The following is a 27,792-nucleotide window of genomic DNA, read 5'->3' on the forward strand; positions in this document are numbered from 1 at the left end:
ATCGAGGCCGCTCGACTGTACCGCCCACAGTCTAACAGGCACCGGCCATCTGGCCTTCCCGTCATCCCACAGCTGCAGGAAGAGTCTGAAAGCGAGTCAGATGACGACGTAGCAGCAGCAGCAGCAGCAGCAGCGCCACACCCATCCCCAGAACCCTCAGGCCTCAACCTCTCGCCCATAAGTAATGGTAATGCTATTATTGTGGTTTTTGGTTTAATTTAGGGAAAATCTGGTTACGATTTTGTTTTAGGTTATAATAGGTAAACATGCATTTTATACTGATAACATAGACACCGTGCTAAACACACATTTGTACTGATAACACGTACAACACCGTGCTAAACACACATTTATACTGATAACACACACAACACAGTGCTAAACACACATTTATACTGATAACACACACAACACCGTGCTAAACAAGCATTTATACTGATAACACACACAACACCGTGCTAAACACGCATTTAGACTGATAACACACACAACACCGTGCTAAACAGATATTTGTACAGTTACAGTACCTGCAGTGCGGGTGGTGGGGGGGCTTTGCTAGATGTAGCGTATAGAGCCAGAAATGTAGCGAATCGTTGGCAACGCTGCTCAACAATAACACAGCAAGGCTCGCGTCAGCCGCCGCCTCTTCCGCCGTCAAAGGTGTAATTTATGTATTTTTACAGATTTTTGGTGTGAGTTTTGAACCTGTTTTGCAACGCGCGTTACTCGTTTTAATGCTCCCCCACCCAAAAACTACGATTTCCCACAGGTCCCCCAAGATCGTTGGGGATGAGAGGTAGGCATGTTGAAAAAGTCATAACTTGAAAACTAGGCATTTGCGACGGAAGTAATGTAGAACATCAATCAATTCACTACATATCTCACCAGAAACACATAAGCCACATCAGAAAATCGTTGGTTGGGTGAAACTGTAAATTGACCAATTTTATTTTTTAGCTATAACTCGAATTAAAAAATCAATGCAAGAAAACTTTGAAATGGGGATTTTTTTTTTTCCAAAATGGGGTATTTTGGCACTCAGATTTAGAGAAATTTGAGCCACTGCATCTGGCAGCACTGAACACTCAGTCCGGTCCTTCTCTCCGCCTGAGCAGATTAGTCGCACACTCGATCATCAAGTCTTGATGTAACTTTCATGTAAAACATATTGCTTATATATATATATATATATATATATATATATATATATATATATATATATATATATATATATATATATATATATATATATATTGTTTACTCAGTCCGGTTCTTCTCTCTGCCTCAGCAGATACAACTACTCTCTGGTATGTGTGCGATGATCCACGTGTGTGGTTTGTGATTAGGCTAGTTTCAGTGAAATTAAGAAAACTGTTGTTCTTGTGTTGGCGGTGGGGTAAGGGGATTGAGTAACCGCCTGGTACACGTCTCCACCAACAGTGTATTGCGGATCGAAAGACATGTGAAGTGTTTTTTTTTTTTTTTTTTTTTGCGTATGTGGAATTAGTAGTAGCAAGCGTGGTGCTTGTCACCACATGCTAATTGTAGTGAGGCTGTGTACTATACTATGTTTTTTTTTTTTTGTGTGTGTGTATTTTATTTGTAGTGAATGAGATATCCTCTCTCCAGTGAACTGGTCTGTAACTGAACGAACGTCATTGTGGGGAGAAATTTCACTTGGTATTATTTCATCAGTTTATTATTAAGTATGTAAATTTGCATTCAGTGTTAATCTTTCAAAATTAAAACCAGTGCCTTTGATAACATCTACGCTACCATTAGTTTAGAAATAAAGCTTCAAAATTTATTCAAAATTTTCATAATTTTTTCTTTATTCTTCGTATTTTTTTATTTTTTCCCCGCATTTCATATTTACCTACTTGTAAAGGGTTCGAGCGGGGCTAGTTTCCTGTCTATGTTTCCATTTTATCCAATTTTACTTTAAAGTTATGCACATCATGTGGTGTAACAACTTCATCACTCGATGCACTCCACTTTTCCACCGTTGTATGTGGAAAACTATTTTCTAATATCCTTCACACACTGCCTCATCCTAATCTTCTTTACATGTCCTCTTGTCATTCTAACCTCTTTTGTCACCAGCACCAGATCTTTCTTGTCTATTTTCCAATGTCATTTACTATTTTATACATTGTTATTAGGTCTCGTTCTCTTCGAGGTGTGTGTGTGTGTGTGTGTGACGTAGAGAGAGAGAGAGAGAGAGAGAGAGAGAGAGAGAGGTTTGGCTTAGATGGATGTGATAAATGATAGGAGAACTGTATCAACAAGGAGGGAACATGGGAATGGGGAGACAAAATTAGCATAGATATGGAATGAGATTGGAGGTTAGTTACTATAGGTAAGTAAAGTACATGCAGTACACCTTACTATTTCTGGATTATGATATTTACCTATTAAAATCCTATTGAGTTGGCATGTCGGTCTGGATACAAATAAGGATGGAAAGCTGCTTTTTGTTTAGTAGGGAGCTGTCTGTATGATAGAAAAAAAAAAAATCCAGCTAGGCAGAGGGATAAATTACAAAAGGCCCCGTTATAAAGGCAACACTTGGACTCACCACCTCAGTCCTCAGATCTGGGGTGAGATTCAACAGTTTATCATTGCATTGTTTCTATTATTCCTGTGCTGTTCTGCTGATCGAGGCTTCTCCACACCTTCATGTAGAGACAGACCGGCTTACAACTCGAGGCAACACTCTGGTAAAGGTGAACAGGAAATGTGTACCACGTATCGTATCATTTTCTGCACTGTAATGTTTTGTGTTCAGTATTGCCCTGTGTTATTTGTCTATTGTCTCCTCTCCCTCGTGTCAGGTCTTTTTCTTTTTTTATTTAAGAGAGGAAAACTGGCTAAGGGCAACATAGAAAAAAATAATAACAATAAAAAAGGACCCACTTCCTTGCCAGGTCCCTTGCAGGTCCGAGAGAGTTAGCTGAAAATGTGGGATAAATGTCTTGAAACCTCCCTCGCTATTAATTGCAGTTTGAACAAATACACCACACGTAACTATACACATTCTCACGGTCTAGATCACACTTCTACGAGCATTTCTATCCCCATTTTAGCCTATTGGAAATTAATAATAACTTCAGGACAGAATTTAGGTTAGGTTACTTTCTTAGCTTACTTAGGTCTACGAGCATTTCTAACCCCATTTTAGTTTGTCAGAAATGAATAATAACTTCAGGACAGAATTTAGGTTTGGTTAGGTCTACAAGCAATTCTAACCCCCATTTTACCCTATCAGAGATGAATGATAACTTCAGGGTAGAATTTAAGTTAGGTCTACAAGCATTTCTAACCTCATTTTACCTTATTGGAAATGAATGATAACTTCAGTACAGAATTTAGGTTAGGTTATGTGGTTTCCAGAGGTTTCGCCACCTGTAGGTGTTCGCACCCCAACCAGTTCGCTACCTGGTGGTTTCGCCCATGATAGAAGTGGTTTCGCTACGCACGATTTATATACTGAGTAGTATATAAATTTTTAAATGCAAGTTATAATAGTCAAATGCAGTTGTATGTTTTTATACCTAGTAGTGCATGTTTAAAAGTAAGTATTTATAATCACAGCGAGGTGTTAAAGTTAAAAAATTCATTAAACGGGAGTCATTTATCAAAATAAAATTTCCCTTAAAATGAATGTACAAACATTAGGAAGGAAAAAAAATAAAATCTTCATTCAGTTAAAAAGAAGGCAATGTCAAAGTATCATAATATATTTTATCATTCATAATGCATTGCTGATGTCGGTGTAGGGCCTAGCCCTGCTATGGTGCTGCAGGACTTCAAGAAGGCTGCTGTCGTAATTTCCTCATCTTCATATTCTTCCCATAACTTAAACAGACGACCGTGAATTGAAGTGTATATTGACCTCTGCTGCCTGTTTAATAGGTTTTCTGACACCAGAGTCATTTGTTGTTTGACAGTCACTGCTTCTTCTAGCAGGAGTGGCACTAGCACTTAGAAACCAAGGTCCACCCTGCCTGCACACCCATTCAAACGCTGATGCCAGCCTGTAAATACAAAAATAAAATAATTAGACAAGCAATATGCAAAAGAACATACAATAGGTAATTGACAGCAAAAATAGACAGAAAGATAAATAATCCAGTATATGAATCCAAATGGCTATTGGACAGATTAATTCAGATTCAACACTAGTCTGCAAATTAAAAGAATAAGCATTTAGACAAGCAATACATTTATTATAGTTATTGACAGTTACCCACTATATCATTGTTTATTCTCACGGTCTCTCTGTAGACGCTCCAGTGTGCTGGCGTCCATACAGAGCTATGTATCCAGGTTGTTCTAATGTAATTAATGAGGTCAGTGAGTGGCTCTACACAAAGTGCTGACGCCTGCTCACTGAGCTGATTGAATGCTGGTATGTGTTCATGAGGAAGGAATGGCAATGCCATCAACTTCCTCATGAATACATACTTATCTTTTCTTAGCATGTATGCCTGTGACAGTCTTAAAGTTGTTATTTTCCTATAAACTCGTTGTGTCCAGTGAAAAACACAACCCTTCACTACGACTGTTGGAAACACCTCCTTGATAGCTTGCAACATCGCTGAAACAAACGTATTCGATAATTATGAGTATTGCATGCTATAGACAATATATAAGAATATATTCTAGTTATGACATGATCATACACACAGACACCAACCTGCCTCAAAATCTGCCATAAACCACTCAACCAAAGGATCTTCAAGTCGTCACAGCAATCTAACCGCAAGAAGCGCCTCCAAACTCTGACCGAGAGCCAAAATGCTACTGGTGGTCATTTCAACCTAGCTGGACACCTGAACCTGTAATACTTATACGACACCGGCAGCACGTCGCGGCCGCATTGCCAACCGTATATTGCCAAATGTAAATTATTGCTTAAATACAGTATACTTACCGGTATTACAGAGCCGAAGTTGCTTCTGATTACATATATCAGACTGTATTCCGTGATGGCGATTTGAGACTGTCTTCCCGCAAAGGATACAATTATACTTCACCATCTTGACAGTGGTAACTCTCAGGCTAAACTGATAGCTTTCAATATACTTGTCATCCATGAAAACGAAAGCGAATCCACTTGGTGGCGAATCCACTAGATGGCGAACAGTATTCTCAAAGGTAGCGAAACCACAGGTGCGAACATTCCAGGTGGCGAAACCTCTGGCACCTGGTTAGGTTAGGTTTGGTTTCCCCACCCTAAAACCCCACTTTCCAGGAGGTTCCCAAGCTTGTTAGACATAGGAAAAAAGAAATCTAAGATTGGGTATATTGGTTGATATTGCAAATTTACCCCTCTGTCTTAAGTCCTTCAATACTGGAATGCATTTTTACTGTGAGTTTGGGTGTGATTGGATAATTTTATTTATATTAGGAAGGGTTGATGGAGGTCAGAAGGTTAATGGACCAGAGTTTTCACCACTTTAATCCCTTTATGAGTTTTTGAAGCTGTATAATCGTAAGCAGAATAAATATGAAGACGTGTCATGGCAGTGAAAAGGTTAAATGAAGTCAAATCATAGGAATTTGGGTGTATAGAAGCAGTTAGAGAGCTCCAGAGTGTGGCAAAGGAAGGTATGAGGGATTGAGAGTACTAGCTAACTCTTGCATTACAGAGGTGGTCAGAGTAGGGGTAGCTAAGAGGTGGAAGAAAGCCTTGTCCAACAAGTCTTTATTCTACGTTCTCACTTCACTCCAACCCTTCATCTTGCCTCACTTCTCTATTTAGATCTTACCTCAAGGTTTGTGGAGGCAACCTTTGTATACAAGACGTCCTTCCTCTGCCAAATATGACCGTTTGTCTCCTTGGGCTTCTTTTTAAAGTATGAAATTTGTTTAGCTATATTTGGTATCCACTGCCAATTAAAGTGAAATAAACTCGATCTAACCAAACTGAAGCTAATCTGACCCAACCTAATTTAAGCAAATCTAAGCTAATGTAACCTAACAAAAGTTAATCTAACCCTGTTTCTGGCACAATGTGTTGATTTTGAAAGGTAGCTATCTATGAGTTGATAACTGCTAGCTATGCAAAAAGAACTTCATAGATGTGAAGTAGCTACAATGAGTGTACTGCCACACTATGCAATTGTCATGTGTTGCTGACAAGGACTGATAGGGAATATTAACCCAGGTTGTGATCCCAGTGTAAAATTCTGTTGTGGTTGAATTAATGTGTAATTATCAACAGTTCCTTTTCTGCCAATATCTTTTTGTCTTTTTTTTTCCAGACTTGCAGAACATTTCCATTCTTATAAAATATTATTAGAAAGCTGGGAAGAAATGCCCCTGCTTCTATCACACACATTTTTGGTAGCTATCACTGAAGAAGAAAGGATATTTGTTTATAGTAGGTCTATCTCCTGAATCACCCATCCATCCCCCAAAGCCCTCCAATAAGCTGGGGAGCTGGTGGGGGCGGGTTAGGATGGTAAAACAAATTTGGACATTCATAAAGAAAAAAATGAGAAAGGGATAAGGATGAGACATCATGTTTTGAAAACTGAAAAAATTTTCCAGCTGAACTTTAATGGAAGTTTTCCCAACATGGACCCCCACCTTGAAGAACACCAACCTAACCTAACTGAACCGAATTAAAGGAACCTGCATTGAATACTGTTTTAGTACACCACTCTGTTTATAGCGAAAGCAAATGGTGCACCCCCTCCCCCACCACAAGTGTGTACTCTTTTTCTAGTGGATTTATGGGCTACAAGGCTGGTCATTTCTGGTATTTTTATACTTTTACATCAAACTAAACATGGCATTTCTTATCCTTCTCATCACATAGAACTTCTCATTCTGAGTAATTTGAACCCTGTGTATACTCGCCACAAAGTGTTTATAATGCTGACATCGATTTTCAAAGATTTACCATTTTTGGGGGAATGAGTTAACATGCTGCCACACCTGTGCGTGTGATGAATTGGCGGGCACTGAGGTCGTTTCTTCCTTCTTTTTCATCGTTGGTTATTGGTTCATAGATTTATCACTAATGAGTCTATCTATATTGATTTGTTGGTTATCATGATGAATTTTCTCATTATCACACCAGCTATGACCCTCACACCCAGGGCTGCCACTGTGCCCTGCCTGTATATCCTCACAGTGGTACATATGATTTTTATCCATGTTGAAAATAAAGGATGCACATTAATACTAAATTTTTCATTACAGAAGACAGAAAATGCTTCGCACTGTTTTCCACCAAGGCCTCTCGAGATGTGTGCCACATCCACACCACTCACAGCTCCTCAGGTATTGTGCCTGCTTTTCATAGTCATAGAATTGAATCTGTCTGTATAATTTTATCCAGGTGTTGAGGTCTTAGCACTACTTGCTATTTGTGTAATACCTGAATAGCAGAAACCCCATGGTCTTGTTCTTGACTAATTAATAAATCATTAAGATATACATTGCATCACACATTGGCAATCTTTCTTGGTGAATGCTTGTGTATAGATATAGTATTGCTATACTTTTATTACTTAAAATAGAAAATTTTCCATTTTCCAGGTTTTCAAGTATTGCCATAAGGAAAGACAAACACTGCCTTGTACCCTCCTCTAGTACTTCTCTACCAAATGGTCATGTTCAGAAGAGTCACCGCCAGTATAGTACTGATCATCCCAACAACAGTAGGTTGGAATACACCGGCAGCACCAACAGTCAACAGTACAATAAACCATTAGGCAAACTGTTGGGTGCCATAGGAACTGTGGCAGTTCTGGGATTTGGCACAATTCTTAGCAAGTCAAAAGAAGAAAAGGGATCTTGTGATGGTGAGGGAGATCATCCATTAGTTGAAATCTGTGTGAATAATGAAGAGGCTGAGGTGGGGAAAGATGTTGTTGGTACAAAGAGAAGTCACAAGTGTGGGGAAGCAATAGTCATCCCACAGACAAGACCTCATGTAGAGCCATGTGATGAGAAGCTGAGCAGACATGAGCAGACTGTGAAAAAGGCACGTCAGATCCTGAGGAGGTTTGCAGAGGAAGTTGGGGCGCCGGGCTTGGTGGTCGGCGTCACAGTCAATGGCAAGCAGGTCTGGATGGACGGTAAGTGTGTGTATCTTCTTACTGCATCCTCACCAACAATCTTAAATGTCATACAAGGAAAGGAAAGGAAGATCTGTTACTTTACCCATATGTTTTGAGATTTTTCTGAAACTAACTAGGGTGGTGGCTACAGCAGGAGTTTGCATTTCATCCTCACAAATTTGTATCTGTAGCTTTAGGGATTTAGTGTGTGTGTAGGTTTAAGCTTTTTTTCTCCATTGCTGTCCCTTTATGGGTATGACAGGCTGGGATGCAGCTCAAAATTGTACTTATGCTTTCATTGTTGTACATGAAAGCAGAAATTAAGACAAGATAACATTGAAAATTTTGAAGCATGTTGTAATTGGTTGATGTGTAATAAAAAGGATGTCGGTGGCAGAAGGAGGAGGGGCATGGGAAAGCATGGTGCTCATAGCCACTGTTATGATGTAGGCTGGCAGTAAGTGGTTTGTATGGAAAGTCCTCATTGTATTTAACTCATAGAAAGGAAGGATACCTGATAATGCCTCAATTTTGTTGTTAGGTGTGAAGAAATGTATACATAGATATTTTTTTTAAGAAGATGTTTTCAGTGCTTTTGTTTTACAGGATTTGGTTTTGCTGATTTGGAGAACGGTGTGCGTTGTTCGCCAGCCACAGTGATGAGGATTGCCAGCATCAGCAAGTCCCTCACCATGACTGCTGTGGCCAAGCTGTGGGAGGATGGGAAGCTGGACCTTGATGACCCAATCCAAAAGTACATTCCTGACTTTCCCAAGAAAACTTACAATGGTGAAGAAGTAAGTATTTAACAAAAGATGGGATGTGTGCATCTTGAAAACCAGTGGACATTTTATTTTATTATTAGAGCTGAGCTTGAACACTTGGCCTCTTAAGCTTGCCAACCACACCTCACAAGACTATGATGCTTTGCTTCTTGTCAGCATGTTGTTGCTAGGACAGATACGAAACAAAATGTAAGTTTCCTTTTTTTTTTTTTAGAGACAACCAATTTCCTGCATTGCAGTATTAATAAGAGAGAGGAGTGGTATTCCACCATGTCAACAAAGTGTTCTATTTCTTGCAGAGAGACTTGAACTGATTACTAAGATGAAATCTTAGGGAGAACATCTAAGTACAAAATATTACTGTATTTTTCCAAGTTAGGTGAGCCTAGACCAAAATTCTTTAACCTCTGAATGGCTGATGGTGTCTATGGTTGAGACAACATTAGAGGGTAGATGGCATCTATAGTTGATTTGCATTTTACTGGCTCAGATAGTTTCAAATATCTGCTTGACTCTTGTGCCTGCAAACATCTTTCCCTTACAACTGTGTCTCCTTCTCAGTGTCCTGCAAACCATAATGATGGCTACAAGGAAAAGTATTCCTCTCCTCTGTCCTTGAACAAAGATGAATAGCCAGTGACTTTCACTCCAAAACTACATATTATTGAAAATTTTATTGGGAGAGAGTTAGAAGCTACTCTCTGAGAGTTTGAGAGTATTTTGCTGGCAACCTAACCTAATCTAACATCCTTCAAGCTGTAATGATTACATTTTTTTCTTTGTGTTATAAGTGACAGACATCAAAACTTTCTTTTAGTGTGTCCACAAAATGATAGATTTAAGCACTTATGTGAGTAAGTGACTAAAATACAGGTGAAGGAAGCAGGTAAAGGGAGGAGCAGCCAGGGCCCTAGCCAGACCATTGCATGGCTGAGGAAGTGCTGCAAACTACTTCACTTCATCACTTCACCACAGAGATACCACATCACTCACAGAGTTTTGGTTTGTGGGAGATTGAAGTGAGATTGATGAGGATGATGTTATTATGTTTAAGCAATTTGTCAAAACAGAGGTTAGATATTGGTGACAGAAAATTATGTATTATTGTTGAGTTGTCAAAACTATCCTGGCAGGGACAGATGTTTGTGAGAAATGTTCCCATCCTTTAAGGGTTAAAGTAAGGATCAGGACTCAAAACTGAGGTCAGCGCTTGGTAAATATATGAACAGCAGTTCAAATTCACATACATCATCAGCTGATTAGCCAGCCTTCCATTCTCCTACAGAAAAAGCTCAGAGCTTGTAATGACCAATCTTTGGGTAGGACTGAGACCACACTACACACCACACACTGGGATAGTGAGGGGAACAGTGGCTGTACACATTAAGAGGCTTGCTCATTTACCTTGCCGAGCCCTGGACTTGAACCCAGGCCTTCTTGCTTGTGGGCTGAGTGTGCTACTACTACACTATGTGGTATGTAGTAATATGTTTGTGTCTGTGTATTAGTTTCCATATTTGAGGTAATAAAGACAAGAGAATAGACATGCTGGGTCCTGGAAGGCAATGAATCTTTATGAATTGTCTCCGTACAACAAGTATTTTATCATCTCAAATTATATGAAGTATAATGAAAGAAATGAAGAGAAAAAGTGATTTTACTTTGAGATTAAAGTGAGAGAATCCAAAAATGTCTTTGTAATTTGCAGGTCACTATCACCATTCGCCAGCTGCTAAGCCATAAGTCTGGCATCAGACACTACAAGCTGTATGATCCCCAAAAGAAGAATGATAAAAAGAAAGGCTGTGCTCAGCGTAATGATGACAGCAAGATTGAGTCTCAGACATCAAGTGACAAAGAGAAAGAAGCACCAGCTGATTCAACAGAAAATGACAAGATGGCCAAACAAGTGGAGTCACTAAAGGAGAAGGCAGGTGTTAGTACTGAAAGTGAAGCAAAGAAGGAGAAAGTGGTTGTAACAATAAGTGGTGAAAATGAGACTGCATCCTGTAGCAAAGATGTCAAACAAGAAGAAAGCAAGAACAAAATTACCAGATGTTTGTGTGGTAATCGTGTTCTTAGAAGAAAAAACAAGAAAAAGAAGGACGAAGAGGAGGATGAATTTGATTTGAAGGAATATTACATCAAAGAGGAATTTGAAACAATTAAAGATGCTTTGAAACTCTTCCAGGATGATGAATTATTTTTCAAACCAGGTGAGTGATACTTAGTGGCTGTTCTGTAATGTTAAGTTTTGTTAGATGGTGTATAGTGGAGGCTGGTGTCTTTCAGGGGCTACATAAGATTCAATAGGGTTCATCATCTCAGTCATACTATATGCTATCTTATATTTCTCTATTTTTTCCACATTTCATATAAGGATGGTACTGGCTGGGGCCTTCTCAGCCTTTTCTTTCTGTCTTTGCTTTTCTCCATTGGTGTGGAGATTCACAGGTGCAGCAGTGCCTTGCTTGTGAGAGGCAGCTGAGTCTTTGTGCATGAGTGGTGAATGGTGAGTGGTACTGAACTGGTGACTCATTTAATTTATATTTGTGGATGAATTAGACGTGTTTTCTGATTTGTATAATCCTTGAAACTTTGTACAGACAGGTGGAATGGATTGCAGGGGAGATTCTGCTAATGTTCTATATTAGATAATTTACATTAGGGATTTTGGTGAAACTCCTTGTTGTTCTAGACTTATCCAAATTTTTAATAGAGTCTTGCACAGACCTTTAATTTCTCAACTACATTTTTACAGTTTTGATCCTTCTCACTGAACATTGCCGAGTATTGTGTTGCTGTGGTACATGGTCACTGTTCTTTTCCCATCTATTAACAGGGTTCTGTCCTGTCACCTATTCTCTTCCTATTATTTATCAATGATCTAAACCAGAATTCTTGTCCTATCCACTCCCACTCTAATGATATCAACCTGCACTTTTCCTCATCTTTTGTGGAAGTCCAGCCCTTCAGGAAGAAACAGTTCATGCTGGGAAGTCACAGACTTCTGATTCCTCTAGAATTTCAGATTGGAGCAGAGCAAACTTAGTATTGTTCTGCCTCAAAAACTCAATTCCTTCATCCATCAATTTGACACAACATTCCATACAATTATTCTCTCTTCTTCAGTGCCACTCAACTGTTTCCTTCTTCTACACTGAATATCTTCAGTTTGTCCTTTACTGATAATCTAAATTGGAAATTTTATTTTTCATTTTTAGCTAAAACAGCTTTTATTAAATCAGGTGCTCTGAATTGCCTCTGCCAGTTTTTCTCACCCCCCCCAGCTACTAACTATGTACAGGAGCATTATCCATTCACACATGGAGTATGCTTTACATGTATGGAAGAGTTCCACTCTTACCTTTCTTTTAGACAAGATAGAATCAAAAGCTTTTGGTCTTATCAACTCCTCTCCTCTAATTGACTTTATTCAGCCTCTTTCTCATCTCCACAATGTTGTATCACTTGTTATTTTCCATAGCAATTTTCATGTCAACTACTCTTCTGATATAACTAACTGCATGCCTCGCTGCACAGTACTTTCTTCTTTCTTTCATCCTTATTCTGTCTACCTCTGTAATACAAGAGTTAACCACTAATCTCAACCATTTATCCCTTCTTCTGTAAACTCTGGAACTTCTTGCCTACTTCTGTGTTTATACTTTTGTATGACTCAAACTGTTTCAAGAAAGTTTCAAGATACTAATCCTCTGATTTAAAAAAAAAATTATTTACTTATTTTTTACCAACTCTCTTCTATTCTGGAACTGGCATGGGACCTCAGTGGGACTTTTTTTTTTTTTTTTTTTTTTTTTTTTTTACTTTTTACTTTTTGTTAGCCAGTTTGTTGCCCTTGGCTAGTGATCCTCCTACATTTCTGTTGTGCTGCACCAAAACTGAATAAATTAAAACAAACAAATGACTAACTATCTCTGAAAAAATAACTTTTTACATACTACACAGCAAATGTGTTAAGATTATTGGTACAGTACAGAAACAGTTATTGGGAAACCACACCCAACCAATGTTTACATACAGCTGATGAATGTTCACAATTTATATGATATTTCAATCTATCCAATCTTCATATCTTCACCAGTCAGTGTTCACACTTTCTGCATGTTATCTTGGCACAAAGCTATGAAATTAGGAAGGGTAGCTTCATTCCTGCAGATTGAGACTGAGAGAGTGATTTGCATAGTTGCCATGCTAATAAGCTTAGGTTAGTCACTATTTGGAATTATCTTGGGTGGTAGGAACAGTAGCAGATCACTTCTCACTTGGTTACTCTGCTGTGGCAGGTCACTGTGTTCGGGTTTTGATCCTCCATGTTAAATGTGATTGACCTCAGCATATTGTGCTCTATTGGTGACCTGGTTGTACTACTGCACTTTTATTTTACTTGGAATGCAAATTTGCAACCATTTCTCAGTGTAATGTATTCATCCAAAGATTTCTTGTCTCATTGTAACAAGTTGAAAATTGTTTGTGCTTTTGATTGGTGAACTCTAAAGAGGCTGACTGTTAGTATTCTGGGTTCACATTTATGTACTTAATGCTGCACTGTTTTATGCATTTTTTTTCCTAATCTCATAACAAAATTAGAGATTTCAAATGATACCATTTTCATAATCATGTTTTGCCCATTTGCTTTAATAAGATTAGTGTGCCTTTGTAAAAGAAATTGCCCTAAAACATACCGTAATGTAATTCTATTGTTCATTGTTGCTTTACTTTTGTAGTTTTGTATTTTACTTTCCAATGCCTTTTGTCAAAGTGTCAATAGTAAAAGACACTGTACACATTAAAGGTTCTCAAAATGTTTAAAGCCTAATACATTCTGAGATGTATGAACAAAGAATTGTGAAGCCACTGTACATGTGTTGAGTGTGTGGTAGGCCTGGGGAGATAATAAGGTGTCGCTACCTAAAGTTTACTATATGCTCACCATACCAAGTGATTTGAGAACTTTTTGGTGAAAGTGTACTCTAAGTAGAGAAGATGATGAGTCATCTATTAGCAGTATCACTTATCACTGTCCTGGCCAACAGGTGAAGGGTATCTGTACACCACCCATGGCTGGACTGTGGTGAGTGCTGTGGTGGAGGCAGCAGCTCAGCAGCCCTTCATTGAGGTGATGGGACGTTTGTTCTATGAGCTGGGCCTCAGCAACACCTACCTTGACGTGGCATTGCCAATAATCCACAACAGAGCCAGGTTAGTCATCAGTCAGTGTTCTTGATTCATTCTTGAAATTTTATTTAAGGTAGCATTTATTTTTAACAAGTAGACTGGTGTTCTTATAATTCAAACCTTTATATTTTACAAAAGATGTAGAATATGTGTGTTCCTTTTATGAATTTATGTGAGAATGAAGTTTAAGATGAATTAAGTAAGTGATATTTGGAGGAATGGCTAATGTTATATTGCATGCTGCTGGGAATACAAAGAGGAGATGGTTTGAGGTTCTAGTGGTGCTGGTTGCACTGTATGAGGCTCTAACATGGGACGTTGGTGCTGGAGAGAAGTGGATACTGAATGTAATTGAGATTGAGTATTTGAAGAACACAAATGGATAATGAGAAATAAAGAATTGAAGAGAATTGTGGTAAAACCTAAATGTATTAGGACCCTGATATACTCATAACAAATGTCAGATTCAATGTTTCCCTTAAACACAAATAAACTGCACTTAAACTCAATACTATTATAAGTAGAATTTCCCCTAAAAGCAGTAGAAAGTCACCAATATGTGTGCTTAACTAGATTTAAAGCATTGATCAGCACAGTTGTACAACAGATCATCCTGCTACTAAAATAACTGATGTGTATAAATTGCTGTAGTACATAGATACAGCCAAGAAGAGTTCATTGTAACAGTTTGCTGATTTGGCTGTGAAGGAGAGAGTGGTGGTGGAAACATTCTTTACTTCCTTATGGAGTTACATGCTAATATAATCCATTGTTCTGATGCCCTGTTAATGTCTGTAATGTGTCTTGTTCTTCTCTCTGTCACTGTTTGAAGATTTAGTATTGATAATCTTTGCTTAAATGCTACACTGAATGGTTGCTGCTCTTTATGTTCATTCACTTTACTCCATCTCAGTTCTCGGCCTTTGCCTTTCCTCTTCACTGCATCAGCACTGTGGAAATGTGGAATGTAAACCCTTATGGCATTTAAGGGCTAGCATGCCTGACTCCCAATGATCACACCTATTGCAGTTAGATGTTTCTTTGTTGACTCCAGAAATTTTAGAATTATAGAAGATGTCATTTATTCATTTATTCATGTGTTCCGTCTCTGGTTTTTGTGCTGATTCACCATTATTTATTTTCTTCTTAAAGTCATGGCTTTTATAGCTCAAAATTTAGTAATGCATAGTTCACCTTTTGAAGTGATATGTAATAATTTCTGCACATTTTGTTACTGATGTGTTTGTTTTCAGATTTTTCATAGAATTACTGAACTTTATTACATTTCTCTTTACCAACATGAATTAGAGCATAATGCAGTCTTTCCTTTTTGTGTACAAATATTCCTACGTCATTACAGTTACTATGTCAGAGATATGCACGGCAGACTGAAGAATGCTCCTTATGTGGATAATTCATACAAGTGGGCAGGAGGTGGCTTCCTCTCCACAGTGGGTGACCTCTGCAAATTTGGCAATGCCATGCTGTACTCCAGCCAGCAGGAGAGTAAAGGTGAAGGAAGTGAGTGTTCAAGATTTTGTAATGATGTATGCCCTGAAATATTCCATGATATTGTTACCTGCACATGGTCTTTTCTTTTTTAGTCATTATTTTATGTAGCTCTACATTATCCTTTTTAGCAACAATGTTTTGGTGTACTTTTACATAGCAGATTAGAATGTGTAGTGATACACTGGCTGTTTATGGTACAGTAGAGCCTCAACTTTCGCGTCTAATTGGTGCCAAAAAATCAGCGCGAAAGTGAAAACCGCGAGAGGGGGCATTGACCTTATGGAAAAAATAATAATCGGTTGTGGAGCTATCCATAAAATACCTATATCTCCATATAAATCTGACAAACAAATACATTCTATTATGAAATACAATTGTACATCAAATAAAAACACCTTACACTGTATGAATGTAGTAATACTTACCAAATATACAAGTATGAGGTGCTTGATGTATGGTTATGGTGGCCACCCTACTGGGGCCCACTGCTGCTGCTTCTCTCTCACTTGCTGCAAAACTCTATTTATATTGTTTACTGCACATCTCTTTGACCATATCCTTAAAAGGGAGGACCATTTGTTTGGCTTTTATACTTAAATTCATAGCCATACTATTCTCTTCATCTTCTAAATCTTTGGAGCTCTATCACACAAGCACTGTAAAAAATGACTGTACTGACAAGTTAATGGTGCTTGTGAATGGTCATCAACTTAAGAGCTGCAAGTTGTGTTGGGAGGCATGTTATGTTGCAATGGTTCAAACAAAGATGATAATTAACCTCTCCACTCATAAGCAAGTATTCTGAGTATGGGAAAAGTAAAGAAAAAAACAAAAAAAATTGGAAATATTCTAAAGATATTGATTTTTTTATATAAAATGCAGTGTGAATTTCCTATATGTTCACTATTCTCACTAATTCTTGTTTCCATGTATTATATATCACCTTTGCTTCATAATGATAACATCAAGCAGAACTTTACTTCCTGATCCTCAGCACATCATAGTTTGAATTACTGAAATAAGCTGAACAGTAAAAATTATATTGAAATACACCGAGATATTCTAAACAGTCAATGACTCATCACATGTCATAAATCGGTCACTAATTTTCACTTGACATTGCCCACTCTGTAATCTGTCCTGCAGTGATAAACATGTTGGGATGTCATCAGACTCAGAAGAGCCTACCTGGGGATCCATAGTGGTGGTCAACATGAATTGCACATCACACCACATCTTAACATAACATAACATAACATAAATAATAGGATAACAAAGGGCCACCAGGGCCCATCTAGGTTATCCTGTATCAGTCGCACAGCGACCTCGTCATCAGTACTTAAAGATACACTTACAAGTACACAATACATTATATACTAATTCTGAATATTTGGCCCATTAACAGGGCTAAGTCCTGCAGCGAATTCCTCTACAATCTGTGATCCCCATACATGGGGATCATGTCTTGTTTAACTATAGTAAATTTCTTATAAAACTATCATGCAGCTATACAGAATTATAAATCTAATAAATTTAAGTGCTTATCTAATCTGTTTTTAAACATTGTCAAACTAGTGCTATTTACAACCGTCTCTGGCAATGCATTCCAGAAGTCTACCACCCTATGACTAAAGAAATATTTTCTTATATCTAACCTGCAGCCTTGCTTTCTAATCTTCCTGCCATGATTTCTAGTCCTATTTCCCTCCTCTAAGGTAAAGAAAGATCTCACATCTATGTAGTTTGTATCTGAGAACATTTTAAATAACTCTATCATATCCCTCTTATACATCTCCTCTCAAATGAAAACATGTTTAATTCCTTTAATCTATCTCTATACTCCAGGCGCTTTAATGCTGGTATCATCCTAGTTGCTCTTCTCTGAACTGCTTCTAACATGTTGATATCCTGCCTATAATGGGGTGACCAGGCCTGTATGCAATACTCTAAATGGGGCCTAACATAGGAATTATATAAGCTACGCACCACTTCCTTACTTTTATAACTAACATTTCTATTTATAAAACCCAGGATCCTATTTGCCCTATTTCTTGCTTCTAAACATTGCTTTGAAAATTTCATAGTCCTGTCTATCACTACTCCTAAATCCTTTCCTCCTCTACTGCCTCTAGCCAACATCCCTCCATCTCATAGTTAAAGTTTGTGTTGTCTTTACCTAAATGCATAACCTGACACTTTTAGAATTAAACTCCATCTGCCACCTGTCTGCCCATGCTATCAGCCTGTCCAGGTCTCGTTGTATTCTGTAATTGTCCTTTTCACCCTGTACTGCACATGCTATCTTAGTATCATCTGCAAACTTTGATACTTTGCTACTAATTCCTATATCTAAATCGTTAATGTACACCAAGAAAAGAAGAGGTCCTAGCACTGATCCTTGGGGTACCCCACTAACCACTTCCTTCCACTCAGACATTGCCCCATTTAATACTACTCTCTGTTTCCTATCAGAAAGCCATTCACTAATCCAATCAACTAACCTACCCCTATCCCATGTAGTCTCAATTTGTACACTAGCCTCCTATGCGGTACCTTATCAAACGCCTTGCTAAAATCTAGATATATAACATCTATGCTATTTCCATCATCTAACTCCTTGGTAATATATTCTAAGATATCGAGCAAATTTGTAAGACAGGACCTCCCTGATCTAAAGCCATGTTGGGTATCTCTAATTAATCTATTCTCATTTAAATGCTCCCAAATACTACCCTTAATGATTTTCTCTAGTATCTTACATACTATACTAGTTAAACTGATCGGTCTATAATTATTCGCATCATCTTTCCTACCTTTTTAAAATATTGGTGTAACATTAGCTAACTTCCAATCCTGAGGTATCTCAGCAAACCTAAGTGATCTTTCAAAGATTAACTTCAGTGCTTCAGAAATACTGTCTACACCCTCCCTAAGTACTCTGGCATGTAGCTCATCAGGACTACTAGCTTTCCTATCGTCTAGTTCAAGAATAAATTTCCTAATAATTCCCAGTTTTATATCAGTATTTTCTAAAGCTCTTAAACTACTTGTCGCACTGTTTGTAACAGAATTTCCTATTCTTTCCCTAGTAAATACTGAAGAAAATTGTTCATTCAATAACTTAACTTAGTCATTGTTTTGTTCAGTCAACTCTGTATCAACAGAGGATAACACTCTAACTGTAAGTACAGTAGAGCCCCAACTTTCGCGACAACCACTTTCGTGATTCTCTGTTTTGCGGTATCTTGTGTCCGGCAATATTTAAACTTCCCGCTTTACCCGCAAGCTGAGCGGCAACTGTTTTCCGCCATCTTGGATGACGTCACAGTGTTTTTGTCACAGTCTACCGCTTCCCGTCATTGTGTTCATACCTGTTTTTATGGTCATGCTGCCTTGACTCTTCTGGTTACCTGCTACAGAGGTGAGTTCTCACGAACTATGGCCACATGTGCGCCTGGTGGTACGGGGGGCGCACCTAGTGATACCAGCAAAGAAAGCAAGAGCCCAAGACCTTCAAAATTAGGAGGGAAAGTTAAAAGGGGTGAGTACAGAGTTAGTGTGAAAAAGCGGCAGTATGATAATGTAATGAAAACTAAAATAATGCAGCAGATTGACCAAGGTGCTAGAAACGTAGAGATTTATCATATGTACAATGTCCCCGAATCTACAGTGCGTAGTATGAGGAAGCAGAATAGTGAAATCAAGAAAAATCTGGCTCTAGCAAAGAAATTTTTTACCCCTAGTGGTGTGGGGAACCATTCTGGGGGGGAGAGAAGCGTGAAAACTGTTACTGATTATAACAAGGTGGTGATGATTTTAGAACATTATCTATTGAGGTGAATAAATCGACGAAATGATGAAGGTGCTAGCGTAACTGGGCCCCAGATTCAGGACCAAGCCCATGTTCTGTACAATGCTGTAATCAAGAAAATGAATCTTAAAAAACCCCCCCACCCTTCACTGCATCCCGTGGTTGGCTTCATTGTTTTAAGAATAGGGTGAAGGTGAAATATGTGGTTTATCAGGGTGAGGCCCAGTCTGCAGACGAATCTGCTGCCTCTAGCTTCCCTGCAGTAGCCCGACAACTGATAAAAGATGGTAACTATTCCTTGGCGCAAATATATAACACCGATGAAACTGGCGTATACTGGAAAATATCACCAAAGTCCATGTTTATTTCCATCTCCGAAAAGCAGCTCGTGGAGTAGAAATGGCCAAAGACCAATTTACTGCACTGCTAACTGCTAATGCCAATGGAACACACAGAATGAAACCCCTAATTCTGTATCACTCTAAGTGCCCTCGCCCCTACAAAAATGCAAACATGGACAAACTTAAGGGCTACATATGGAGGTCAAATGCCAAGGGGTACATGACCTCTGCTTTATCACTGTATCACTGGACTGGTTTGATAACTGTTTCGTACCAAAGGCAAAAGCGCACTGCCAGGTTAACAATTTGGATTTCCGTGTGTTGTTGTTCATGGCCAATGCACCAGGGCATGCACGTTTCCTTGTAGGCCGCCATCCATCGGTACAAGTAGTTTTTATGCCCCCAAATACAACATCAAGGATTCAGCCCATGGACCAGGAAGTTATTGCCAACAATAAATTACTATTTTATCAAGATGTGCACGGGAGAATGAGAAGGGCAATAGACAGCCAGGCGGAACTTCAGGAGCTTCAGGAACTTCAGGACCTTGAAACATGATCATGCAACTTCATCACCATCCTCAGACCGCGAAAGTGACTGTGATGACCTTGCTAGCACCTCTACATCATCTGACACAGTCACAGTAAAACAATTCTGGTGCCAGTTTAACATCCGGCTGGCAGTTGAGGTTTTTGTTAAGGCTTGGGAAACTCTCACAATCGCCACCCTAAAACATGCATGGAAACCGCTACTCCCACAGATCGCTGCCCAGGGAGACAGGCAGCAGACCGAGCAGTTGTTGGCAGAGACGGTCGAGGTGGTACAGCAGGTTAGAGGCCCAGTGTTTGCCGATGTTACAAGGGAGGAAATGCTGGAGTTAGTTGACTACAACCAAGAAGATAATATTGAAGACCTGCTGGAGGAGGACAACATGGAAGGGGACCATATCGAGCAACCTGAACAACAACAACAACAACTTCAGCAAGATCGTTCACCATCAACCGCCGTACTATCATCATTGTTACTTAACTTTGAGTCCTTGACTGAACAGATAAAGCCCTTAGCCTTTGAACACAAACAGAAAATCTTGGCTACCTTAAAAACAATACCTTTGGGGAACTTTTTAATAAAAAAGTTTATGAAGGGCAACAGGCATTAATCACCCGCTACCTCCAAAGGCCAAGGGAAGTGGCAGAGGGTCTTTTGGAAGCAGAAGGGGAAGCTGAGGGAGCAGAACCAACGGAAGATGCTGAGCTCGACATGGATGAAGATTTCAAAGGCAACACAGAGTGGAATTGTTATGTCAGAGACTGGAAGAGGAAGAAATGCAGAATGGCAGAGACATATATATATATATATATATATATATATATATATATATATATATATATATATATATATATATATATATATATATATATATATATATATATATATATATATATTATTATTTTTTTTTTCTTCATTGTTTTACCCAGTTTCACACACTTAGCTAATTATAGAGTGGAAGGGTACTTTCATGTACAATAATGTGGAGCCTGGTTTTCCAGATTTCAGGGATACAAGATTAAATTCTTAATAGATAATAGTTGAATAAACTAGCTATTTATTCCACATGGTAGTGAGATGATGGACAAGGCCAGTTATAATTCAGTGGTGCCTTGGTGTCTGTCATGGTCTGCTTGATAAGTCTTCATGCCTGTTGGTGTGGGAATCTTGGGAGGTGTAATCCTTGATGAAAGTCTCTCATAATGAAGAATGTGGTAATAACTGAAATAGAAAACAGTACAAAGAAATAACTTTACAAATGCATATAAAACCCTAAAATATCTCAAATCATTGATTATTTAAAGCAAATCTATATTTGGATTCTTCAAGAGTATATTAGCAGAATTTAATCTTTTCAGTGAAAATATTTCAGACACATTTTGGATACATGGATTACTTGTACAGTTTGACTTGTCTGTGTTCTGAGTTACTCACTAGAGGTTATGCTGACTTGTAGATGAGCTTAATCTGCACTGATTACAATTCATGGCTGTTAATGATTGTTTTTTATTTGTTCTTAAATCACACTATTTGATATGAGGGGACTGGCAACAGTCAAGCTCAATGATAGTATAGTTTCAAGATTATTAAATAATCCCTTTATGTTTTAGATACGGCACGACTGCCTGGGTACTTGAAGGCATCTACTGTCCAGCAGCTCTGGGCTCCAGTGAATGGCACAAAGCATAAAGACTGGATGGATGGTGCCTACGGCATGGGCTGGACCACCGTAGCTGATAGACAATTGCATGCATTTGGCCGTAAATCCCGCCGCCATGCTCTCCATACTGGTGGTGCTGTGGGTGCCAGCAGTGTCCTGTTGGTGCTGCCCCAGGAGCCAAATGGTGATGTGCCTCAGGGAGTGGTTGTGGCACTGTTGGCCAACATGCAAGGTGTTTCAATGAGCAAGGTGGCCTTAGAGGTTGCTGAACTCTTTGAAAAAAATTCAGTGAAATGTTCTTCATAATCAGGTAAGGATACCAAATTACCAGGCGCGTTGTTCCTGTGTTTCTCACTGAAGAATCATTTTGAATGTGCTTGAATTTGTATTAGAATAAACATAGATTGCTTTTCATCATCATCACCAAAATTAGAAGTGGTTACTTCCAGTGACTTCAACAGGCCATTAATGCCACAGTTCCAGAAGAACAATTTAATTTATGGACTTGGATTAGTTACAAATTTTATGCAAAAAATGTTCCTATGCAAAATTACCGTTTTAAATATGCTAAAGTACTTTTGTGAACACAAACCTATTTACAAACCTACCATGTATTTATAATTATAAGCCTCACATCACCCCTTTCTTCAGTCACTTGTTACTTTCCATATTTGAGGAAATCTTCCTTGAAACATTTTGATACCCAGCCGTGCTAATAAGGATTTTCCTTGACCATCTTCACCTGTATTGGGTCAAAGAATATGTATTTATTCTTCACACAGAATTTCTATTTCTAGAGTTTCTAATGTTCCTATCATCTAGAAGTGTTAAATTGTCCTTCCTCTCTAATCACAAGCACAACTTATGCTTGACTACTGGTTAAAAGTGCCCATCTATGTTGCAAGGCTACACTGGTACTGGTAGTTCATAGACAATATACAAGTAAACACTAGCTTTTTATGCCTTTCCATATTCTCATGTCTTTCATTTTACATTTATTTGCTTGGCTTTTCATGCTTGTTGACTTGGTGTCCAAATACACTCAAGGTTGCTAAATCGAGGTAAGGAACCCTGAAGTACAAAGTATGTTTATAAGGAAAGCACTGACTGTCGGCTAAGTGTAGAGTCACAAGTCAGCATACTGTGAAGGACTGTTTGAACCTATAACATGTACCCTCAGGCACTCAACACACTCAGCCCATTCACTCTTCAAATCTTCCCATAAATTGTTTTTTTTTGCTTGTTGATTCATAGTTCAAAGAGATTAATTCAGAGCACCATTTTTGGGGTTTGTAGGTTTGATTTTTTTTCATTACACTTTCAATATTTTACATCTCTCTCTCTTCTTCCCTGGTATGAACACATTGAAGCAGAATCAGTCATTGAAAACCGTAAAACAGTTCTTTTTATTTTTAATTGTAAAAAGTGATTGAGTAATTATTATTTGTATTTTTATTGTAAAAACTGATGGAGCAATTACTGTGTACATCGTGATTTAGTTAAAAGATCATAAAAACTATAAAAAATGAGTAAAAACTATATAATACAGATATAATATTTGACTATATGATATTCAACTATACGATTACTTTTAAATATCAGTGATATATTGAAAACAGTAAAAATGTTTAAAAATTGGAACCTTAAACCTAAAAGTGAGATGAGAGTGTAGAAGCTATCTGCTCCCACGGCCCACGTCATCCAGCAAGGTCCCTGTTGGAAGAACCTTGTGTCATATATTGTCACAAATAAAAACTTGTCTTTAAGGTATGCAGTGATTAATTTGTATGCCTACTATTTGCCACTCATGTCCATATGAAGGGTGTATTAGGAGTTGGTTCTAATATTAGTGGAGGTGCTCATTTTTAGACTGTTATACACGCATGCCATTTTGAGCCTTTATATAGACATGACATGAAGTGAAAATTGTAGTATGCAGATTGTCATAGAGTGAGAAGCAAGACAAGGAGATCTGCTAGATGGTCCTAAGTGAAAATTATTTATTTGTTTCTTTACTTGCCATGGAACACTGCAGTACAACAAAACTTTCAAAAGTCATAAGGCAATAGAATACTATTGAATTTTTAAAATTGTCCAAAAAGTTAATATCCACAAAATTTTTGTTTCTGAGCACTGTGCTGACAGTTAAGTCAGACAAGGCAAGACTCGGCATAACTTACACAGATCTTCTTGGTATGTCTTCAATGCAATGGGAGGCTATTGAGGGTGGGAAGGGATGACATTGAAGGGCCTGAGCCTGCAGGGGTTTCCAAGGGTATTTAGTAGTCACACGCTTGGTAATGATCAACATGCTATTCACTGATGTGCAGTTATGCATGAGGACAGTTCAGGTATAATTAGTAATCATTAACTTTACTAACTTGTGCATGTCTCAGACATCATGGTAATTATGCACAAGCAAGTACACCATTGCATAACTCAAAGCTGCAGAGGAGGTACTAAATAATAATAAAAAATTGTAAAATTTGTTTCTCTATGCAGGCATAATTTAAACTAACAATTTTGATAAATTCAAACCATGGGGAGGGCTCTGGTGGTGCCATAAGGTAGTTAGGTTTTCTTTGTTACTTTTCATTTGTGGATACAGGGACAAAAATAAGACATGCAGGTTGGCAATACATCTCAACATGGATCACATCAAGATGCTCTAACTCTACACTTAAAATTACCATACTTATTTTTATATCAGTCTTACCTTTAAGAAGGAACAACATATTTGCTTATCCTGTCAATATTGCTAAATTTTCAATGAAATAACTTTTCAACAAAGTTTTTCCTCTGTAAAAACCAATTATTAACTTACACTATCCATTTCTTGCCTCATTCCTGTAGCAGCATTATTGTCCCTTATCCTTTTCTATATTTAGCTTTCCTTCAAAAAAATTTCTGCCTGCCTGTCTGCTACAGTACTAGTCACTCCTTGCTATCCTCTGCTCACTTGATCTCTTCTGTTTTAGATTTACCTTGTTTTTTTTTTTCAAATGCAAATTTAAAGAAAATTAATAAATGCAGAAGTGGAAATGTACTTTATGGAAGAGTGCCTCAGCTCCTGTAAATCACCTACTCACTGAATGCATTTCAAGTTCATTGGGCTCTCCCTATATATTTTAAATATTAATTCTGTGTGTTTCACTGTTTGATCTGCTGCAGTCTCTGACGAGACAGCCAGACGTTACCCTACGGAACGAGCTCAGAGCTCATTATTTCCGATCTTCGGATAGGCCTGAGACCAGGCACACACCACACACCGGGACAACAAGGTCACAACTCCTCGATTTACACCCCGTACCTACTCACTGCTAGGTGAACAGGGCTACGTGAAAGGAGACACACCCAAATATCTCCACCCGGCCGGGAATCGAACCCGGTCCTCTGGCTTGTGAAGCCAGCGCCTAACCAATGAGCTACGTGTGTGTGTGTGTGTGTGTGTGTGTGTGTGTGTGTGTGTGTGTGTTCACTGTTTGATCTGCTGCAGTCTCTGACGAGACAGCCAGACGTTACCCTACGGAACGAGCTCAGAGCTCATTATTTCCGATCTTGGGATAGGTCTGAGACCAGGCACACACCACACACCGGGACAACAAGGTCACAACTCCTCGATTTACATCCCGTACCTACTCACTGCTACACGTGAAAGGAGACACACCCAAATATCTCCACCCGGCCGGGGAATCGAACCCCGGTCATCTGGCTTGTGAAGCCAGCGCTCTAACCACTGAGCTACCGGGCCGTGTGTGTGTGTGTGTGTGTGTGTGTGTGTGTGTGTGTGTGTGTGTGTGTGTTGTTGGTTTCAGCTTTATGGGGCATCACTTCAGTATGTACAGATAGAGCTGTACTGTACTTACATAACACTGCTGTTTTTTCCCAAAAAAGGGTAATTCAGTGGATATATTTGCCTCTGAATTTACTGCTGATGTAAAGCCATACATTTCTTTACATTAATTTGTTGCATGAACACATCCACAAATGAGATCACCAGTCCAGAAATGCATACATAAGTGCTTTACTGAAATTTGGCATGTAATGATAATGCATTATTTTCTGTTGCTTTTGCAGATTGTTTCTATTAGTTGTTGGAGCAATGCATCAAGCCAGTCAAGACTTTGCTCAGTGAGGAGACCACAGCAAGATGTGTGATATGTTGATTAGGCATTTTAATGTTTTTATCTTCCTTTATGTGTATTCAAGTATTCTATGCATTTTAATCGTCATTTTCACCCCCAAAGCACACATTCCTTACTTAACAATTGATTCTTAATTGGGTATTTGTAATTATTTAGTTATCAACAAAGACTTATGTCACAGTATTTCCGTGAGTGTTAAAAGCCCCGACTGAAAGGAACAGTGAGGGAACTGGAAACCCTTTACCTAGTGTTTTTTCATTTATCAGATAGTGTCATGTACATATTTTATTTCTTTAGGGAATATCAGCAAGCTATTTTGACAATTAATATGTGTAAAGCTAAGACTCACTCTAAAATGAGATTAGGCAAAACATCAAGGGGCAAGGATACAGAGAATGGAATTTCCAGTCCCTCAGTGTGTCTGTTTTTATCAATCTTTGACAGCAAATAGGGAACACAGGGACAGCTTTCTTCCAGTGTGTGTGGCCGGGTTTTTCCACCCACAATAAAAAAAAAAAAAATACACACACGCACACACACACATGCACACACACACACGCACACACAAAAATTACTATGGAAGTTAGAGGAGAAGGGTGGCTTAAAAGGAAGCACATTGAGATGGATGAAGAATTACTTAAGGGGGAGAGAAATAAGGACGATAGTTAAAGATATGAAGTCCAAGTGGAGAACAGTAGACAGCGGAGTGCCACAGGGGTCAGTATTGGCGCCAATACTTTTTCTCGTATATATAAATGACATGCCAGAGGGAATGAACAGCTACATAAATCTGTTTGCGGACGATGCGAAACTGTGCAGAGTCATTAAACAAAAAGAGGATTGTGAAATACTACAGGAAGACTTAAACAAGATCTGGAAATGGAGCAAAAAATGGGAGATGGAATTCAATGTGGACAAAAGCCATGTCATGGAAATGGGAAAAAGTGAAAGACGACCAGTGGGAATCTATAAGATGGGAGATGGAGTAGAACTAGAAAAAGTAAAAAAGGAAAAGGACTTGGGAGTGACAATGGAAGAAAATAATCAACTGGTAAGCCATATTGATAGAATTTTCAGAGAGACATATAATTTGCTAAGGAATATTGGAGTAGCATTTCACTATATGGACAAGGAAATGATGAAAAAATTGATAAGTACTAAAATAAGACCTAGATTGGAATATGCAGGAGTTGTGTGGACTCCCCATAAAAAGAAACACATCAGAAAATTAGAGAGACTACAAAAAATGGCTACAAAAATGGTTCCAGAATTTAAAGGGATGACATATGAGGAGAGATACAAGTTTATAAATTGATTAACGGAATGGATGAAGTGGATAATGAGAAACTGATCCTGAGAGAAGAATATGACTTTAGAAGCACAAGATCGCATAGTAAGAAACTAAGGAAGGGACGATGTCTGAGAGATGTTAAAAAATTTAGTTTCCCGCAAAGATGTGTTGAGACTTGGAACAGTTTGAGTGAGGAAGTGGTGTCAGCAAAGAGTGTACATAGTTTTAAAGAAAAATTGGATAAGTGTAGATATGGAGACGGGACCACACGAGCATAAAGCCCAGGCCCTGTAAAACTACAACTAGGTAAATACACACACACACACACACACACACACACACACACACACACACACACACACACACACACACACACACACACACACACACACACACACACACAGCTACATAAATTTGTTTG

At 38.5% G+C, this 27,792-nt stretch overlaps 2 protein-coding genes across 8 annotated transcripts in view; one reads left to right on the top strand and one right to left on the bottom strand.

Moving 5' to 3' along the window:
- LOC123517423 (serine beta-lactamase-like protein LACTB, mitochondrial) lies at positions 1 to 26,266 on the top strand. Of its 6 annotated transcripts, none has more exons than XM_045277451.1 (9): positions 1 to 187; positions 7,216 to 7,296; positions 7,555 to 8,096; positions 8,685 to 8,875; positions 10,572 to 11,079; positions 13,921 to 14,086; positions 15,423 to 15,583; positions 21,886 to 22,245; positions 26,013 to 26,266. In XM_045277451.1, exons 2-8 carry the CDS (start codon positions 7,226 to 7,228, stop codon positions 22,239 to 22,241), a joined length of 1,995 nt encoding a protein of 664 aa, XP_045133386.1. In that variant the 5' UTR covers positions 1 to 187; positions 7,216 to 7,225; the 3' UTR covers positions 22,242 to 22,245; positions 26,013 to 26,266. The 6 variants fall into 6 exon arrangements, with proteins under 6 accessions (XP_045133386.1, XP_045133388.1, XP_045133387.1 ...); XM_045277453.1 differs by lacking the exon at positions 1 to 187 and adding an exon at positions 1,283 to 1,307; XM_045277452.1 differs by lacking the exon at positions 1 to 187 and adding an exon at positions 2,542 to 2,600.
- Positions 22,413 to 27,792, bottom strand: part of LOC123517425 (solute carrier family 28 member 3-like) — a 23,399-nt gene continuing 18,019 nt past the window's right edge. For both annotated transcript variants that reach the window (XM_045277456.1, XM_045277455.1), the window contains exon 14: positions 22,413 to 23,648. In XM_045277456.1, coding sequence (XP_045133391.1) covers positions 23,611 to 23,648 — 38 coding nt within the window. In that variant the 3' untranslated portion in view covers positions 22,413 to 23,610. The remainder of the gene's footprint in view (positions 23,649 to 27,792) is intronic.

This window comes from Portunus trituberculatus, chromosome 42 (genome assembly GCF_017591435.1).
Source record: "Portunus trituberculatus isolate SZX2019 chromosome 42, ASM1759143v1, whole genome shotgun sequence".
NCBI lineage: Eukaryota > Metazoa > Arthropoda > Malacostraca > Decapoda > Portunidae > Portunus > Portunus trituberculatus.

What these genes read in the sequence shown, in the direction of transcription:
- LOC123517423 (XM_045277451.1), top strand. Translation starts at nt 7,226, where the DNA reads ATGCTTCGCACTGTTTTCCACCAAGGCCTCTCGAGATGTGTGCCACAT. An exon ending in CAAGCAGGTCTGGATGGACG is followed by an intron (nt 8,097 to 8,684) that starts GTAAGTGTGTGT and finishes TTTGTTTTACAG; the next exon opens with GATTTGGTTTTGCTGATTTG. An exon ending in TGAATTATTTTTCAAACCAG is followed by an intron (nt 11,080 to 13,920) that starts GTGAGTGATACT and finishes CCTGGCCAACAG; the next exon opens with GTGAAGGGTATCTGTACACC.